The 18,631-nt window shown below is 43.2% G+C and overlaps 1 protein-coding gene across 5 annotated transcripts in view; it reads left to right on the plus strand.

Moving 5' to 3' along the window:
* The window catches only part of nrcama (neuronal cell adhesion molecule a), a 358,574-nt gene that overhangs the window by 312,343 nt on the left and 27,600 nt on the right, over positions 1-18,631 (plus strand). For 4 of the 5 annotated variants that reach the window (XM_048607557.1, XM_048607553.1, XM_048607555.1 and 1 more), the window contains 2 exons: positions 849-971; positions 5,870-6,049. In XM_048607557.1, the coding sequence (XP_048463514.1) occupies positions 849-971; positions 5,870-6,049 (303 nt within the window). Of the gene's footprint in view, positions 1-848; positions 972-5,869; positions 6,050-8,941; positions 8,975-9,942; positions 10,009-13,160; positions 13,278-18,631 lie in introns of all 5 variants that reach the window. The other variant, XM_048607556.1, reaches the window with a different exon arrangement.

Below are 18,631 nucleotides of genomic sequence, written 5' to 3' on the forward strand. Positions count from 1 at the left end.
CTTAGCGGCCTCTGAGATCTATTGGTGCCAGTGCCCTATGTATCGAAACCCACTTCTCCCATACCAATCTCCTAAGCTTGTATTCAACTGTACCAATTTGTACCTGGTTCCGGTAGTAAATCAGAGATCGTTACCTTTGCAGTTCTGTTTTGTTAAATTTAGCCCTTAGCTGACAGCATAATGGCCGAAGGTCTGTCTTAGTTCTCCCTGTGTCATTGGAACCCATTGACGAACAATAACGGGATTCTCAGTGCCCTATTCAAAGTGTAGCTCCTCACCTCCCCTGGGAAGATGTCCTTACCTGGCACTGGGAAGGCAGCATAGTCATTGGGACTCTATTCAATGCAGCCAAGAATGAGTGCTTCCCCCTAACTTCTGTCCCTTAGTTACACCAGTGCTCTAATTCACTGCCTCTCTGCTGCCCTTGTCCTTCTGACTGGTAAAGCTAGTAGGTTTGGAAGGTACTTTTGAAGGGGCTTGGTAAGTTAGTGAGGTACATAGTATAGATGGTGCACCCTCTGTTGCCACAGTGCGTTAGTGGTGGGTGAAGTGCCATTTCAGCTACCTAGACAGAGTGAAGCTTTTTAAAGTGTAATTGGAAGAGCAGTTTTTGCATTCTTAAATACATCAGGATGATTATGTGGTGAAGAAATGCAAGTCTTACTGTGTGCTAGAGGGGTGGGTTTTTATTGACTGACTGGCCATTTCCTAAACCAACCCTTTCTGTCAGCATTGCATAAATAGTTGGAGCAATATAAACTTTTGTGTACACTTGCTCTTCCTGAATTGTAACAAAATACAGATTTCTGATTTGATACGTACTAACGTGTGCAAATATTTTTCACCAGTGCCCAGCTCTCCAGAATTCTTGAAGATTACAAGTCCAACACTCAACTCTCTGACCCTGCAGTGGGCTCCTCCACTTCATCCAAATGGTATTCTGAAAGGATACACACTCAAGTACCAGCCCAGTGAGTATCTGTTGTGTGGTGATCTGTAGAACCTATAATTGTGTGCCCTCCCGAGCTCACTTTGCACTAGATCCACCATCTCTTCACTCAGTCCCATTCCCACCAAACTGCTGACTGCCTAACCTCCACTCCTGGCCCCTGTGTTAGTCACTATTGCCACTGTCTTCTGTTTTTGTTTCCCTTCTACTGTCATCATCCTACTTCATGGAAAGCCTGTGCTTGACCCCCACTGGCATTGCAAATAACGACGCCATCTGCAACCTCCAGTACCGAGTCTGTGTCCTCACAACCCAAAACCAGTTTGTTTTCTCAGTACTCTATGTTTCAATGCCTGCAATTAGATTTCTGTCCCTGCCACAGCACTAAAACAGCTCTTACCGAAGATGCAAGTGACATCCTTTACAACTGCGACAATAGTAAACTGTCCTTCCTCATCCTTCTCAACCTATCTGCAGCCTTAGACACAGTTGACCCTGCCAGCATCTCTCTGATGCCCTCAAGCTGGCAGGAGAATGCCAACCTGCTTCTGTTCTTCTCTGTCTAATTGTTGCCAACCCCCCAGGTAAACACTTGCAATATTGGCTCTTCCTGCTCTCATACCAGTTTTTGTGTCCCCCAAGGGATCTATCCTGGTCTATGTCCATGTCTTATCTACAGTGACACTCTCTGAAAGCACAGTGTTAGTTCGCTTGGACTATCCATCAGTGCCTCACCACCACCCCTCCACTGAGTCTCAGAGTTAGCAGTTTTTGAGACTGCTTATCTGACGTCAGTGCTCGATGTGCTGAAACTTCCTCCCATTAAATATTGGGAAAAATGATACTGTTATTTTTGGTCCCTGCTTCACATTACTTTACCAAGCTACTGACTCCATTCCTTTCCTTGTTTGAGATTGAACTGGTCTCTTCTCAACCTTTTGATCCTGAGATAAGCTTTGGACTTCATAATTGTGCCATTGTTTAAGCTAACAAACGTTATCCCTGTCCGAGCTCAGTCTTACTGAAATCCTCATTCATGCATTTGTTGCCTCTACTCTCAAATATTCCAGTGCTCTCCTGCTCTCTCATTCTACACTTAAAGTTGAGATTGTTCAAAACATAGCTGCTCATGTGTTAACTTGCAGCCAATCTAATCAAGGATTTATCAGGTCCCAATGCAGGTCAGTGATCACAGGGGTAGTATACGAGCAGGACCGGCTGTGAGTTGAGGATGGGGATATATATGGAGCCACCTCCTCTTCCAGTGAGTTGTTTAATCGTCCACCACCATTCATGACTGGATGTGGCAGGACTGCAGAGCTTAGATCTGATCCGTTGGTTGTGGGATCGCTTAGCTCTGTCTATGACTTGCTGTTTGGTGTGCAAGTAGTCCTGTTTGGTGGCTTCACCAGGTTGACACCTCACTTTCAGGTATGCCTGGTGCTGCTCCTGGCAATGGTAATGGTTGAGTGGGGGATATGCCGGGCCATGAGGTTACAGATTTTGCTAGAGTGCAATTCTGTTGCTGTTGATGGCCCACAGCACCTCATGGATGCCTTGTCTTAAGATGCTAGAATTGTCCAAAATCTGTCCCATTTAACACAGTGAGAGGACCGCACAACACGATGGAGGATATTCTCAGTGTGAAGGCAGGACTTTATATCCACAAGGACTGTGTGGTGGTCATTCTTACCGATACTGTCATGGCCACATGCATCTGCAGCTGGCAGATTGGTAAGGATGAGGTCAAATGTGTTTTTCCCTCTTGTTGGTTCCCTCATTACCTGCCTCAGACCCAGGCTAGCAGGTATGTCCTTTAGGACCCGACCAGCTCGATCTGTAGTACTGCTGCCGAGCCATATTGGTGGACATTGAAATCCCCTACCCAGAGTACACTTTGTGCCCTTGCCATCCTCAGTGCTTCCTCTCAGTGTTGCTCAACATTGAGAAGTACTGATTCATCAGTGGAGGGAGGATGGTATGTGGTAACTAGCAGGAAATATCCTTGCCCTAGTTTAACCTGAAGCCATGGGATTTCATGGGGTCCGAAGTCAGTGTTGGGGACTCCCAGGGCAGTGCCCGCGTGACTGTATACCACTGTGTCGCCACCTCGCTGGGTCTGTCCTGCTGGTGAGACAGGACATATCCATGGATGGTGATGGTGGTGTCTGGGACATTGTCTGTACGGTATGATTCTGTGAGTATGGCTATGTCAGGTTTTTGCTTGATTAGTCTGAGAGACAGCTCTCCCAATTTTGGCACTAGCCCCCAGATGTTAGTGAGGGGACTTTGCAGGGTTGATCTGTTTCTGCCATTGTCTTTTCTGGTGTCAATGTCAATTCTAAATGGTCTGTCCAGTTTCATTTCTTTGTTGAGATTTTATAGCAATTGATATAACTGTGTGGCCCGTCAGACCATTTCAGAGGGTACTTGAGAATCAACCACTTTGCTGTGGGTATGGTTACATATGTAGGTCAGACCAGGTAAGAATGGCAGATTTCCTTCCCTGAAGGACATGAGTGAACCAGATGGTTTTTCCCAACAATTAACAATGGTTTCATGATCGTGATTAGATTATTAATTCCAGATTTCTTTTTAAATTGAATTAAAATGTTATCATCTGCCGTGGTGGGATTCGAACCCCAGAACAGTCACTGAGTTTCTCGATTAATAGTCGAGCAATTATATCAGAGCAAAATCACGACGCAGTATTGAAACTAATTGCAAACTTTGCCAACAATAATTGTTCGGATTATTTAATGTGAGCAAAATTAAGTATCTTGTTCCTAACAAGTACTTCTGGCACAAAAAACTCAATACCAGGAATGTGCAATTCGTCAAATTTGCTGTCCCTTCCCCCAGTATGAAAATAAACAGTGAAAGTAGTGGACTGATTTTGCACTGTTCCATACCCACAAGCCAACACCCAGTTTTGTTGTTTGAGTCACCTCCAAATTTGAGGCTGTACAATTGGTGAGAGTAGGACAGTGATTTGCTCTATTGGCACATGAGGAGGGTTCACACTGATAAGCATCCAAAGTGTGACCAGTGTTAATTGTGGCATTGCAATCTTTTGTGTCCAAAAATATTACTTTCATCTCTGAAATAACTTTGTGCATTCTCTCTCCATCCATAATAAATTGTGTTGGGAGGTAACTAATTTACTGAGCGGGGTGGGTTCCCTCCCCAAAGTTCAGAGGTGGTTGTTCTGCCTCTATGATGATGTAAGATTAATTTATAGATTTTTTTTTTCTGCTATTTTCTAAACTGGTTACATTGAGACCATTGTGCAACGACTGAACTTGCACTACGTTGAACATAAAAAAAACTAAAGTACGATCTAATGGCAGTGTTTATAGGATTTGATCAGGAAAGTAGTAAGAAGTGTGATCTTTTGCTGAAGGCAACCAGAACAGGGGTGTTAACTTGTAGGTGAGAATTCTCTTGTTCAGGAATGATGCCAGGAAGCACTTGCTCACAAGAATTCTTGGGTATCTGAACCCTACTCCCCAAATATCGAGGTAGGCAGTGAATTGAACATTTTAAAAATAAGTATGATAGATTCTTGACAGGGCAGGTTATTAAGGGCAATCCAACAAGGCAAGTAGATTAATTTATAAGCAAATCAGCCATGATATGATTAAATAATGGGCTAGATTTAATGAGCTATTCTTTTTCCTGCGTTTGAACAGGTATTTCAGATTTGGAGTACTGTGTGCAGTTCTCGTCACCCTGTTAAAGGAAGGATATTATTAAACTGGAGAGGGTTCAGAAAAGACTCAGCGGGGCGTTGCTAGGAATGGATGCTTTGAGATATAAAAATAGACTGGAAAGGCTGTGACTTCTTTCACTGGAGCAAAGGAAGTTGACGGGTGACCTTGTAGAGGTTTATAGAATCATGAGGGGCATAGATAAGGTGAAATGACCAGGGTTTTTTTCCCTAGGATTGGGGAGTTCAAAATTATGTGACATATTTTTAAGGTGAGAAGGGAAAGATTTAACAAGGACGTGAGGGGCAACTTTTTTGACACTGAGTGAGGTTCGTGAGTGGAATGAACTGCCAGAGAAAGTGATGGATGCAGATACAGTTGCAACGTTTAAAAGACATCTGGATAAGTATATGAATAAGGAATGTTTGAAGGGATATGGACCAAGCACAGGCAGTTGGGACTAGTTTAGTTTGGGATTACATTCGGCATGGACTGGTTGGTCCGAAGGGTCTGTTTCCATGCTGTACAGTTGTATGACTCTATGAATGGTTAAGGATTCTAAAGCAAATGCTTTGGATGGTGAAAAGCTGAAGAACAGGAACAGATCAGAATTAATCAGTGGGTCAAGTAGTATCTTGAGAGAAACTAATAAAGTTAATGTTCCAAATACATGCCTTATTATCAGAAGGGGAAGATATTCAAAGTTGAACAGTTCATGAGAGAGTACAAGCTTAGGGAAAAGGTGCAGCAGGATCACAGACAGTTCAGTTTAAACAGAAAACATTTAAATAATTGGAGAATTCTGCCCGATCCATTTTTCAAATCCACAGACTTTGCCGTTTGCTTATTTCATTCATGACCGGATGAGTTCTGTGGAGGTATGTTTCTCCGAGACAAATTTGTACGTTCCTTTCTCTTCAATTGTGACTTGTTGTCCTTTGATGATTATAAACTGTGAGCTAACTAGCTTCAAACAGTCTGCATTTACAAAAGCATGACAGCTGAAATGTGGCAAAGTATGCTAATGTGATGTTAAATACGTGGAATTATAGTGAAATTGATGTGCAGGGCTGTTTGCAATTGGAATATTGTAAAGCATTAATTGCTAGCTAAATGACAGTGTGTAGTCATCAAACTGTCCCCGGTGCATAACATGACAGTGGAATCACTTGCTTCCAGTACAGACATGTATTTGCTGCTTCCCTTTCAGTTAACAGTACGCATGAACTAGGCCCTCTGGTGGAGATCACAATCCCTGCAGAGAATGAAACCAACTGGACTTTGAAAAACCTGAACTACAGCACTCGCTACAAGTTCTATCTCAACGCCTTCACCAGTGTGGGAGCTGGCAGCAAGTTAACTGAAGAGGCCATTACTGTCTTGGATGAAGGTACAGCTGCAGCGAGAGTTTGTTTGTTTGTTTGAGCTGGTTCTCTGCTGTCAGTGCCATTCTTTAACATTACTTTTCAAAATGTTCCAGATGATTCCGTTTGTTCAAATTCTGTGACCTTTTAAAAAAAAATATATGTACAGATGATGTCTCAGTCTTGTACACGTTCAGAGATGAAGCCACAGTCTTGTCGGAAGCATAAGATATATAGAGCAGCAGGCTCTGGTGCAGCAAAGGCTTACAAGCTGCTAATGGTGGACCACCAGCTTAATGGGAAGGTTAAAAACTACCCAGAGTGTTCTTACCCAGTAACCCCCTCTGCACATGCCCAAAGCTATTCTCGTGAGGATGACCAGGGCACGAGTTAGGATCAGTCCTGAAGGCCAATTGTGATTGCACCTACTATCGTGTTCGTGTGGTCAAGTCTTGTATTCCTTCCACTGCTGGTTTTGTCTAGAATGCGACAGCTAACTCGGATCAGAATTAGATCACACCAGATCAGTTCACTGTATACCTAGCAGATAGCATCTTTCCTTACTTGATGGTGACATTTGCACCTCTGGAAAGGTCTGGTCTCCTTCAGGTTGTTTTTGAAGATGAAAAGTCTCACTTGCGCGATGAGTTTTTCACCTTTAAGTCAAGGCGTTGAATCGGGAGGATTGCTTCACTGTGATCCTGAGACCCCATCATTGGTGGTCTTCCCAGGATCTGTGGCCTCAACTAGGAAGTTGTCAGGGTAGCAAGGAACTTGCAAGTCTTCCCAGCAGTTCCTGAGGAAGGAACATAATGAACATGCATGAAGAATGGCTGCCTGTGAATGGCCACACTTGGAGGGTGGCAGTGAGAAAGGTAGTGCCTTTAACTAGTCCCCAATCAAAATGGCCTTTCCAGGCGAGGGCAGCAAATGGCAGGGGTTGAAGAAACTCTGAAGAATGCAGGGTGGGTGGGGGAATGGACGGGGCTGGCAGCTCTGTGCACCCTAGATTCTGGCCTGCAGTTCCAAGGCTACGCTGCTTGCTCTCCACTCCGAAAGCAAGACTGTCGAGATACGGCAGGTACAGGTAGCAAAGCCTATTCTCATCCCACGGCTTAGCCGTGCGGGACAAAACAGTCCACGTCATTGGTACCCCATGCATTATCTGCAATAATTTCCACTGATGCACAGTGGTAGCAGTGTGTACCATCTGCAGGATGCACTAGAAGCAACTCTGCAAGGCTCCGTCCGAACACAGGACCACCAGCATCTCGAAGGAGAAGAACAGCAATCACTGAGGACATCGCAACTTGTAAAATTCCCTTCCAGGCCACACGGCGTCCAGAGTTGGAAATATATTGCCGTTCCTTCACTGTCACTGCGAGCCAAAATCCTGGACCTCCCTCCGTAACAGAACTGAGAGTGTCTTTCCAGCACGTGGGCTGCAGTTGTTCAAAAAGGAATTTTACCACCATCTTGTCCAGGCATGGGCAATAAATGCTGACCTAGCCAATGAAGACCACGTCCCATGGGTAAATTTTAAAAAAATTACAAGTGGTGGCTGTATAAGGAAATGAAGCAAGCTGTGCAGGAGATTTTGAGGGGGGAAAGGTGTTTGATTCAACAGTGTTTTTAAAACAGCAAGACATTGTCACAAATTTTGAGAATTTGTGTTTCACGTGGAACCTGGAAATTCAGGGGATTGGTGGATTGTATTCATTGACTAATGTTATGGATTGCCAGATTTACAAGCTGCCTGCCAATCCCAGTGGGTATTTGTATTAAGTTAGTCTTTACGAAAGTGTGTGTGTGTGTGTGTGTTTTGCCAGATGATTTTGAGCTTCGTTCAGCCAATTGGTTTCCATGTGCACCAACACTGAACAGAAGCATGGAGTATTTCCACTGTTTGGTTTCACCTGTTAGACTCCTCCATCTTTTGAAAAATTTGAATGATTTCAGTGATTCAGAATAAATTGCATCAAGCATTTGCTGATGATTTGCTGCCACACAGAGGCCAGTGTTGATCCAGCAGGCTGAGAGGATAGTGATAAGCTTGCATGTGAATCAGAAACTGTGAGAATTGTTGACAAGAGTGATAGACTTTGTTCCAAAGGCTGTGGACTGCACCCAGCATTCATTCTTGAAATTAAAATGAAGTGTAAAAAGACTGTGGCATATTTTGCAAGTCTTCAGCTGACCCAATGGATCGATTGACTCCTGACCCTGAACGCTACGGTCTTCCCAGCATGTCATACTCCCGTTACCTTGCCTGGGGAAACTACAGCTGATTGATAGCTGGCAAATGTTGGGAGCCCAAGGGGTCAGTGTGTTGGAATTCTGCTGGGAATTTTGGCACTGTTTCATGTGTTGACAGAGGAGCGCAAAGTTCACTGTTTGGTCCTGGTTGTTCGTGTTATCATTGAGATGTGTGGAAACAGCTTCCTACTCTACCCCCAAAATTCCACTGTGGGATGGGAGCAGGCAGATACCTTTTGCTACAGCTCCTATCGAAGTGAAGGAACATCAGACCAACAAGTCAGGGTAAACGTTTACCTTGGGGTTGATGGTATGAGGTATGTGTGCTCAGTTCAGCCCATTGAAGTCGCTGGAAGTGGACAAGAGGATGGCTGTCTCTCAGTTTGATCGCGCACGTTTTCGGCTGTGATCCATGATAAATTTCTCCTCTGATCGTGCTTGCTTGTTATTTAGCCGTTGTGTCAATGCAAGTCCCCTGGCTCTCTTTACAAAAGAAAATCTGCTGAATTTGTAAATGGTGTCATTGTGTTTTAATATTTGTCTTTCTTTCTGCATGTTTCCAACGTATTCCCAGCGTGCTCTTAATTATACAGCATCTGTGTTTTCTTTTCAATGTTCCTTTCTCCCTTCCCATCTCTCTCCCTCTCTTTCACAATTAACAGTGATTCACCAAGCTGCACCAGGGGCAGGCAAAGGTAACCTGCATGGTTTTCTGAGTTTGGGGCTGCTTGCTGTGCATTTGGCCTTGAGTTGCAACAGTCTGGGGTGCTTTAGCAGAGATAGTGGAGCTGACAGCTCTTTAGCTCTTGGTATCTGCAGTGTGCGTCTGTATAAGGCTATAACCAGAAGTATCTGTAAAGAACAGTAATTTCGGAGATTGCACTATGTTTTGGAAACGCCAGCAGCTCTTGATCGAAAGCACTGCAATCTGCCAAGTTTGTGCAGCCTGATGTAGATTAACAGCAAATGCATTAATTTTTGAGCATGCATGAAGTTTCATTTTTGCGTTATAGACTTTAACAGGCTCGGTTTTCTAACAGTAGTTTTGCCTCTGGTTTGACTTGATCTTTCAATTGATAGATTTGCTTTTGGAAGGTGAGGTTCTGTTCCACCTGTTTTTGCGCTTCAGACTCTCTCTCTGGCTGAGACGGTGGGATGTTGCTCTGGGTGACATTGCGCGGAGCTGTTTGGATTTTCTTTTCAGGTCCCACCCAGTCTCTGCTTAGTACCTTCTCACTAAGACACAACATTTAAGAGTGATAACTTCGCCTGAGTCATAGGGTTGCCAACCCTCCAGGGTTGTCCTGGAGTCCCCAGAAGTGTGCGATTAATTTCCTGGACACTTCCATGTTCAAACTTTGAGAAAAATCATGGGGTTTTGAGTGGATTTTTTATTGGTCTGGGAGTTTGACTGGGCAGGGAGTTTGGCTGTGAGAATCCATATGATCAAGCATCCAGGAATATATCCTAGCAGAGTTGGCAACCCTACATACCCGGAGGAATTTGAAGTGAAACATAGCATGATTCATTGATTCAAAATGTCACGTGTTTGCTGTCTACTATCTTTCTCTCTTTTAATTTCCAAATGATGATGTTAACTGCATTTGACTGCACCTTCCTTCTGTCTCACCTGTTCTCTCTCTTCCTTTCTCCGCTGCTCCAGGAATATCTGCAACATCTCCATTACTGAAAACAGATTTAATAATCCCTGTTGATAAAAAAATGAAGGGTATTGGCTCTCTTGTGAATACAACCTTATTATTTTATTGTGAATATGACTTAAAAATGCTTATTTGCATCACCAAGCATACAATGTTGTGTTGTCTATAAATTGATGATTTGTGGGGATTAATGATAAGAATGAGCACACTTGTTTTGAGTGTCTGCATTGAATTAAGTCAATTCAAATGGACTAAACATGGGATCTAATCTCACTGTTGTCTGTTCCACATTCTAACTCACCATAAACCATCCATAACATGGCACTGTGACTCTCCATTTAACCTACTTAATCCAAACTCATCGATCCCTTGTGCTAACTCCAAATAAGTATATTTCAATAAGTATCTCAGCTTCGTGCCAGACCTAATTGCACTCTTAAGCTCTCCTAAGTATGTCTCAATTGGAGTGTTTAGGACGTTGAAGTAGCAAAAGGGAATAAACAATGAAAAGTTATATCTGTTTGAGAGTGACACAGTAACAAAGTGGCTAAGACTTGTGATTAGTATGTGCCTTATCATACAGACATATTAGAGTATGCTTGCACTGCCACAGGTAGATTTTGGACACATTTAAGAATCAATGAAATTAGTCCTAAAAGATGGAAAAAAAAATCAAGAGAAATTGGATTTAGAGTAGCCAGGGGGTGGAGGTGGAGGGTGCTAAGATATGATAGAAATTTCTTCCATGTGGAAATTTATTGAATTATATAGCGGCTTTCATGAAATTTCATGATCATGTTATTCAGTGGACAATGGAGAGAGCAGGAATGCTAGAACAGTATGTCAGTGTCCTCTTATCATTCCACTCAGGGGATCAAGAATCCTCTTATGCATTTATTCATATCAGGTGGGTCAGTGTCAATATAACTGCTGGAATCATTCAGTAAGGCCAAACAAGGGCCGGAATGCTAACCTGGCTTAGCTGCGCTCTTCATTCTTGACTGTAACCCCCAAGAATTAGTGGTGGCCAGAATTATATGGCATCAGGCAAAGTAGAGGACAAAATTAACAACACGAGCGAAAAGGAAATGGCTTCAGTCCAAATGCAGTTTGATCCCCCAAAAAATAAGCACAGGACAGATTTTGTTGTTGTGGTTTTCTGGTCCTGAATTTATTTGACCTTTTCTTTTAAACAATTGGAAAGTCACAGCAAGTTTCTGACTTAACCTCATCTTACGGTGGACTTGGTTTTTCTAAAAGCCTCTCACCCTTTCTGCGTAAGCCTGTAAGTACCTTCCTTCAACTATTTACCCAGTTCCTTTTTAGAAACTGCACCTATAAATCTTGAAGGCAGTGCATTTCCGAATTGACTTGTCATTTTCTTTCCACATTGTATCTCCAGTTAGTAGCCATTAGAGGAGATTAGCTGCTAATTAATTGAATAAAGAGAAGCTTCTTTACTTAGTTGTGGTAAAGGTGTGAAAGTTACTATTGCAAGGAGGATAACATAGATATGTTTGCGGGAAGCTAGATAAGGACATGAGAGAGCAAGTCTGCATTGATAAGGTGCAATAAACTAAATAGAGTGAGAAAAGGTATATGCAGAGCCTTCCTCTGTGATATAAACTTGTTTGAATCCGAACTGGTTCGGGTTCCTGAGGAGAATCTGCCGTCAAAACTGGGTGTGTAAAAAGATAGTTATGGTTTTGGCATGCCAAATAAATGGGTCGAGTCAAATTAGGATATCTGGTCGGCGTTGGTGAGTTGGACCGAAGGGTCTGTTTCCGTGCTGTATGACTCTATAAAACAGGTCCTGGATTGAAAATGGGTAGATTTAATATGGAGCCACAAAGTCCCTTGTTATTTCCACAGATTGGGTGGGGCACAGACAAAGGCCGGCAGTGCACTGCTCTGATACTGTCTCTAAAAAGAATGTACCAACAGATTTGTGGCGAAGGAACATAGCCCCTGTCAAAACGGTCTTGACCTTCAATTCCTGTCCCCCCATCAACCAGCCACCATTGCCATGTACAGGAGGAAGACAAAGATGAATCCTCATAAAGCTGGGCAGACATACCCAAGCTGCATCCATTGGCATTTTATTACAGTGATGGGTTTCTTGGCACCTTTGTGATCAGTGTGGGAGAGGTGGGACTCTGGCTTGTCACGGAGTCAATCAGGAGCCTCTTTGAAATATAGTTGTTGCTACTGGCTCAGGGTAGGGTAGCTAAAGCCGTCAACTCAGTGGGGGGTGGGGGTTGTGATTTTCGAGCATTCCTCATGTCCTTCCCAGTCTCTTGAAGAAGCATAGTGGTCCCCCTTCTTTTGATCACTCCGTTCCCCATCTTACACTGCAAACTACAGCCACCATTAGCAAGCCCAGGCCAAGTCTCTTGATCTCGGCCCTTAATCTCTGCTGTGTGCCACGAGTGTGATTGCTAGAGGTTGTCTCCATGGTTTCCTGCCACTGTCAATCTACCCGGCTCCCAGGGAAGAAGCAGAGCTCAATCCTAATGTGACACTGCCACTTCAATTCAGCAGAATTTCTGGCTCACCAAGCTCCTCATGTGCCCTCTTGCAATGCCCCAGCGTTCACTTAAACCACAGAATGGGAATATGGAAAATGAGAACACAATTCACCTTATTTCTAAATCTAGTTGGAAGCCTCACCATCTTCAGTACCAGAGTTGGGAGCCGTACACAATGAAGCAGAACTGTATTAGCCTCATTAACAAGACCACACATTCAAGCATGGAGAGTGATTAAAAGCAGATTCTGTCCTGTATGCAACCAAACACAAACTCAAGGTGTTAGTGCAAAAGACTCAGGAAGTGTATCACAAATGTCATGGACCAAATATTTCCAGGCTTTCAGTTCTCTCAGCAGCGAAAAAACTTGCAGTTCTGTAATGGGGTGTTTACTGTGTTCGAGTGCTATTTCTTCCTCCGCTATTTTGACTTTCTGCAGAAATTGGCTCAAGCTTCGACTTTAAAATAGTCGAATAGGGGTGTTAAAATAGGGGAGAAAATTCTGGGAACCCACTGAAACTTTAGATACCATCACTTTACAATTTTGCTTCAAGGTTAATGAAATTGAAGCCAGTGACCGACAGAAGATATAATTGAAATTCTTGCTCTACATTGCTTTTATTATTTAAATGTATGTTGTACCTGGGATTGTACTTTTTCATGTGACTTTCTCTCTTCTGTTGCTTACTTAGTCATGGTCGTTCGTCCAGTAATTACGAACATTACCTCAGCCGCAACCCATGCAAATATCAGTTGGGAGTTTGACCGAACGGATATGCACTTTTATGTTGAATATGAGATAGCTGACAGTAAGAGCGCAATTCATTGGATTCAATGTGTTTTAATCTAGCAGATTCCAGTGTATGCTGTTGAGTGCTTGGTACGTTTTTGTTTGGTTGTTGTGTCATCTCAGAAACCAGTCACTGGGTGCCGGTAAAAGATGCCAATCGTCTCCTTATTTGCCCTGATTAACGATCGTCATGAGCTCCCCGATCCCATTATTACAAACCAATCCGACTTTATTTTCCCTGAAAATACTATTACTACAGCAGGACTTCAGCCAGGATTAAGGGAATAGCACCTCGAGGATTGTAGGGCAGTTTTGATCTTGGGAGGCATCAGTGACTTGTTAGAGAAATTCTGTATTGATTCTTAAGGCTACAGTTACATCTCCTCTATTGATCTGATGGTGGTAACTGGAAGCTACGTTTCACAGACCCCCATTGTTATAGTGTGACTGACTTTTTCATTATGACTATCACATGGTGCACCAACAACAGAATTTCGAAGTATCCAGAGAGCTTTGCATTCTCCTTGCAATTTAAAGTTTGAACACCAAGTTTTGAAAGCACTTTGCAGGTCCTGTGAATTGTCCAGGCATTTCTTCAACAAAGTACTACTGCAGGCCACTGAAAGGACAAAGCGATGTTGAAGGATGTGGCGTTGGTTCTAAATCATGCAATTGTTCAGTCAGAGCTGGTGTATGGATTATTCTGCTGACGGTTTATCTAAATCGACAATAGAAATTGCTCCGCATCCAAGCGAGGATAAAAGAGAAGTGCTCCTTCACAAAGTTTGCCATTCTGATTGATAGAAAATTTGTTTTTGAAAACTCAGGTAGTTCATAATCTTTGGGGTAGAAGGTCTGCCATCCTTAAGCTGCCTGCCGATTTTATGTAACTCCAGTCATGCCCCTGTCATACTGCAACATGGCTGACAGTGAACTCCTTTCCACTGTGATGTGGAGGTGCCCGTGTCGGACTGGGGTGGACAAAGTCTGAAGTCGCATGACATCAGGTTATAGTCCAACAAGCTTACTTGAACTCTCAAACTTTCAGAGCACAGCCCCTTCGTCAGGTGCAGTGAGAGACAAGAGCATAAAGACACAGTTTATAGGCGCGGAGATCAAAAGATCGTGCAACTGGTGTGAGTGGAGTGTCAGATAGTATGTCTCTGCAGGTGACCAAGAGTGTTAGACAGTGTGAGTAAAGTGTCAACAGCTGAATAACCAGTGAAGGAATGACCTATAATCCGATTAAATGCGGCAGAGAGATAATTACAAAAAATTAAAAATATGGTGGTGCTGGAGCCTAACTAAATGACTGGAATAACATGATCGGTATAAGAGTCGCATGCCAAGGGTCTAACCAAAGTAATAAGTAATGTAAAACTGTACAAACTAATTAAGGTAGAGAGATCACAACAATTTATCAAGGTGATGATGACAAAACAAGAGAATAAGGAAGATTTTACAGACACAGAACAGTGTGGCAGGGTCACACGTAGCGTGGCATGAACCCAAGATCATGGTTGAGGCCATCTTCGTGGGTACGGGACTTGGCTATCAGTCTCTTCTTGACGATCCTGCATTGTTGTGTATCTCGAAGTCACATTGGAGGACGCTTACCGAAAAGATCAGAAGCTGAATGTCCTTGACTGCTGAAGTGTTACCTGACTGGGAGGGAACGTCCCTGTCTGGCAATTGTTGTGCGGTGTATTCATCTGTTGTCGTAGTGTCTGCATGGTTTCGCCAATATACCAAGCCTCGGGGCATCCTTACCTGCAACATATGAGAGACAACATTGGCCGAGTCACATGAGTATTTGCTGTGTACGTGGTGGGTGAGGTTTCCTTCTACTGTGGCTGAACCTGTCTTTCACTGGAATCTCTCAGACTCCACTGGTTTAAGAAGCAGCCTGGATCACCACTTTTGTGAGGGCAACTGAAGGTGCAAATTAATTCCCCCTTGCCAAAAACACACAAACATTTCCAGTAATTTTTTTTTTAATCAAGTGCATAGTGATAGCTCAAAGCCTCCAGGTTCTTTTTTAAAGAAAAACTTCTGTGCGGCTGGACACAACAAATAAATGAAGTTTGTTCATGGCCTGCTCAGGAGCTTTCAGGTTGGAAAGATTGCTGAGAAACACTCAATCCTCAGAAAAAAAGATGTGTTTAAAAAGAAACATCCAGAGGAGCAGTAGCTTTGGAGAAAACTTGATTAATTTCTTTGCTAACTTCTAGGGCCAGTTAAACGCAAGCAATTTGCTCAGTCAACCCTTTCTCTAACAATATACAATGATTAGTTTTTACGTACAAGAGGCACTGAGGAGTATTTAATAATATAGAATGTCTGCACTGGCCTTTTCAAATAAAAGAACCATGTTTCCTAAATAAGCGTCTCTCCAGGGAAAAGGTGTACATTTCTCAATACTTTAGAAAACAGGCACGAGATGTTTATTTAATCTCTCTGTGGCCTCATTCCTTCCTACCTCTGCGATCTCTCCACCTCACGCTCAACTCCGACACAGTTGACATTCTAGTCTTGTCACGTGGTACATAATTTAGCCAACTTGTCGATTCAGAGGTAGTAGGAACTGCAGATGCTGGAGAATCCAAGACAACGAGGTGCAGAGCTGCATGAACACAGCTAGCCAAGCAGCATCATAGGAGCAGAAAGGCTGACCCTTCATCAGAAGGGTCTAGGCCTGAAACGTCAGCCTTTCTGCTCCTATGATGCTGCTTGGAATGCTGTGTTCATCCAGCTCTGCACCTTGAGGATTCAGCCAGTTAGACTGTGTATGTTACTTCCACACTTGTACACCATGTTCAGTTCCACTATCTGCATTGTTCCATTGGCCATCTGTTGTTATTGTTCACAACTGTCCTCCTCTTGTATGTTTATGACTGGTGTGTTCCTGTAGACTTTGCTTGCTCTGTGCATTACATTGTGCAGAGGTCCTATACATAGTGTGAGACACCAGCAGATATAGAGTAGCTTCTAGGTAGGAGTCTAGAGCCTGGCATGCATCTGATTTAGTCATCCAGCCTTGGCAATAGGCTGAGGACTACGTCGCAGCAGTGTGAATGACGAAGGAGCCAAGTTGACCCAAAATGTGAACTCAGTTTCTCTTTCCGCAGATGCTGCTAGACTGGCGGAGTATTCCCAGCATTTTCTCCTTTTGTGATCACCTGTGCAATTACCGGCCAGACGTTGTGAGATCCAAATGCTGGAGTGCACAGAACAAGGTTTCAACATGTTCCATGCAATGTGCTGTTACCCAGCTGACAGGCACTTGGAACTATTTTTGAGAAGCGTTACGCGTTTAAAATTCAATGTATTTCAGTAACTGATGGTCCATCCAGCCACTGCGACATTGGAACTGATTGAAATCTGAGCAGCACGCTGGGGCCTTTGGAGCTTTATTATTCTGGATTTGCAAACACTTTACTGGCACTTTGGCTGTTTCGAGATGACACAACTACTTGCGGTTCTTTGTCAGTGTGCTATCTGGTTAGTCTGTTCAGTGACTTGTGGTGCTGAACATCAGTAAAGTGATCTGTCTCTGTTAGCTAGAATGTGAAATATCATTCATGACCCATTCTTTTCATTCCTGCTACTGAACTGTGCAAGTTATAAATTCCTGTTAAGCAAGTGCTCCTTTTTTTTAGCCCAAGAGTTAGACATTTTGTCCATCCAAGTTACAGTCTCTTTCTGTTTACCCCTTCTATTTGATTTTACCAAACATTTAGAACCAATAGAAAATGATGAAGGAACTCGAGTCAATTTGTTATTGTTGGTTTGGGGCCAAATACTGTCCATTAATAGCTGTATCTGTCCCATCATGTTGTGAACCCCTATATGACATTTAACAACATACATATTTGGAACACTACTTCAGGACCAAGTGAGATGGGACAGTACAGACTGCTTCAAAACAAACTTGGACCCGATGCCTGCAAAACTGACCACTCATATGATGGATCTCTCAAGTAGTTAACAGGAAACAGTCATTTCGGAAACCAACGCAGAAATCCCAGCTCATTCTTCACATTGATCCTAAGGGCATTTAAATGGCATCGGGACGGTTACGTGAATAGGAAGGGTTTAGAGGGATGTGGGCCAATGAGACTAGATTAATTTAGGACTGTCTGGTCAGCACAGACAAGTTGGTCCAAAGGGTCTCTTTCCATGTTGGACAACTCTATGACTCTGTTGTGGAGTTCCAGAAGAAAGCCGCCCACTGACACTTGGCACCTGGGTTGAAAAATAGAAAATATCAGGCCCCATTTTTCCAATGTCACCTTCTGATGCAAGCTTCTATTCAGTCTTGCAGTTTATTAACCAACAACTTAGGACAAAGAAAAAAATTGCAAAAGTATGTGGTTTGCAATTCTTGTTGTTGATTTGGAGCTCAATATCATTTGCCCATGAACAATCTTCACACCTTTCCCCTCCCCCAAGGTCACAGGAACTGAGAGAGAATACAACTCCTGGATGGACTGAATTATATGAAGAGGGGTGGGCATGGGATCATGGATCAGTTTGGCTTCAGTGTTACGTCCTATAAGCAAGCGAGGGCCTCTGACTTGAAACACTTCCATACCCTCCGATTTATTCCATTTGAGATTTTTACATGTGTTTGTGGATCATACACAATTTTCTGTGAAAGCTGCATATTCGCTGTCATGTGAATAGGGAGGATTGGAGACCGGGAGATGAAACATTCTCTGGGAGAGAGAGAGAGACACTCGTCGGGGAAAACAATCACTTTGACGTGGGAGGAGGTTAATGTTGATCATTCAGTACCACCTGAAATAGTCACTGATGCCTGAATCCTAAATGCTCAGACTTTCTGTGCAGCCCCGCGTACAGAAAGAAAAATGCAAGTATTCATAATACAATCCCCTTTTCTGCACTAGAGTAAATGAGAGATTTTATCGATAATTTTGAGAAGTATTCCCCATGTGAGAAATTCAACAAACGACAGTCAGTAAACTCGTGAGCTCCTGATCCATGCCTTTTTTTTTAATCAAGCAAAGGACTGGCTTTCTGAGCAGGAATTGGTATTTTCACTGTTTCAGTTCTCCCTTTGAGTACTACACATACAAGTAAGAAGTAACTTGCTCTGGATAATTCTCTAATCTCATATCTACTAACCGGCTGCCTGTTTTAAAAACTGAAAGAACTGTGGCTGCTGTAAATCAGGAACAAAAACAGAAGTTGCTGGAAAAGCTCAGCAGGTACCCACCTGCCTATTTTAACTGGGGACACCTCTTCTGGAAGCACTCCCTGTAGCCTGGACGAGGGAGTCCAGTCTGATCTCGACATTGATTTCCCTGACAGTGCTGCTGTGACTCATCTCAGCTGGCCCACCAATGTGAG

This window comes from Rhincodon typus, chromosome 18 (genome assembly GCF_021869965.1).
Source record: "Rhincodon typus isolate 14 chromosome 18, sRhiTyp1.1, whole genome shotgun sequence".
Taxonomy (NCBI): Eukaryota; Metazoa; Chordata; class Chondrichthyes; order Orectolobiformes; family Rhincodontidae; genus Rhincodon; species Rhincodon typus.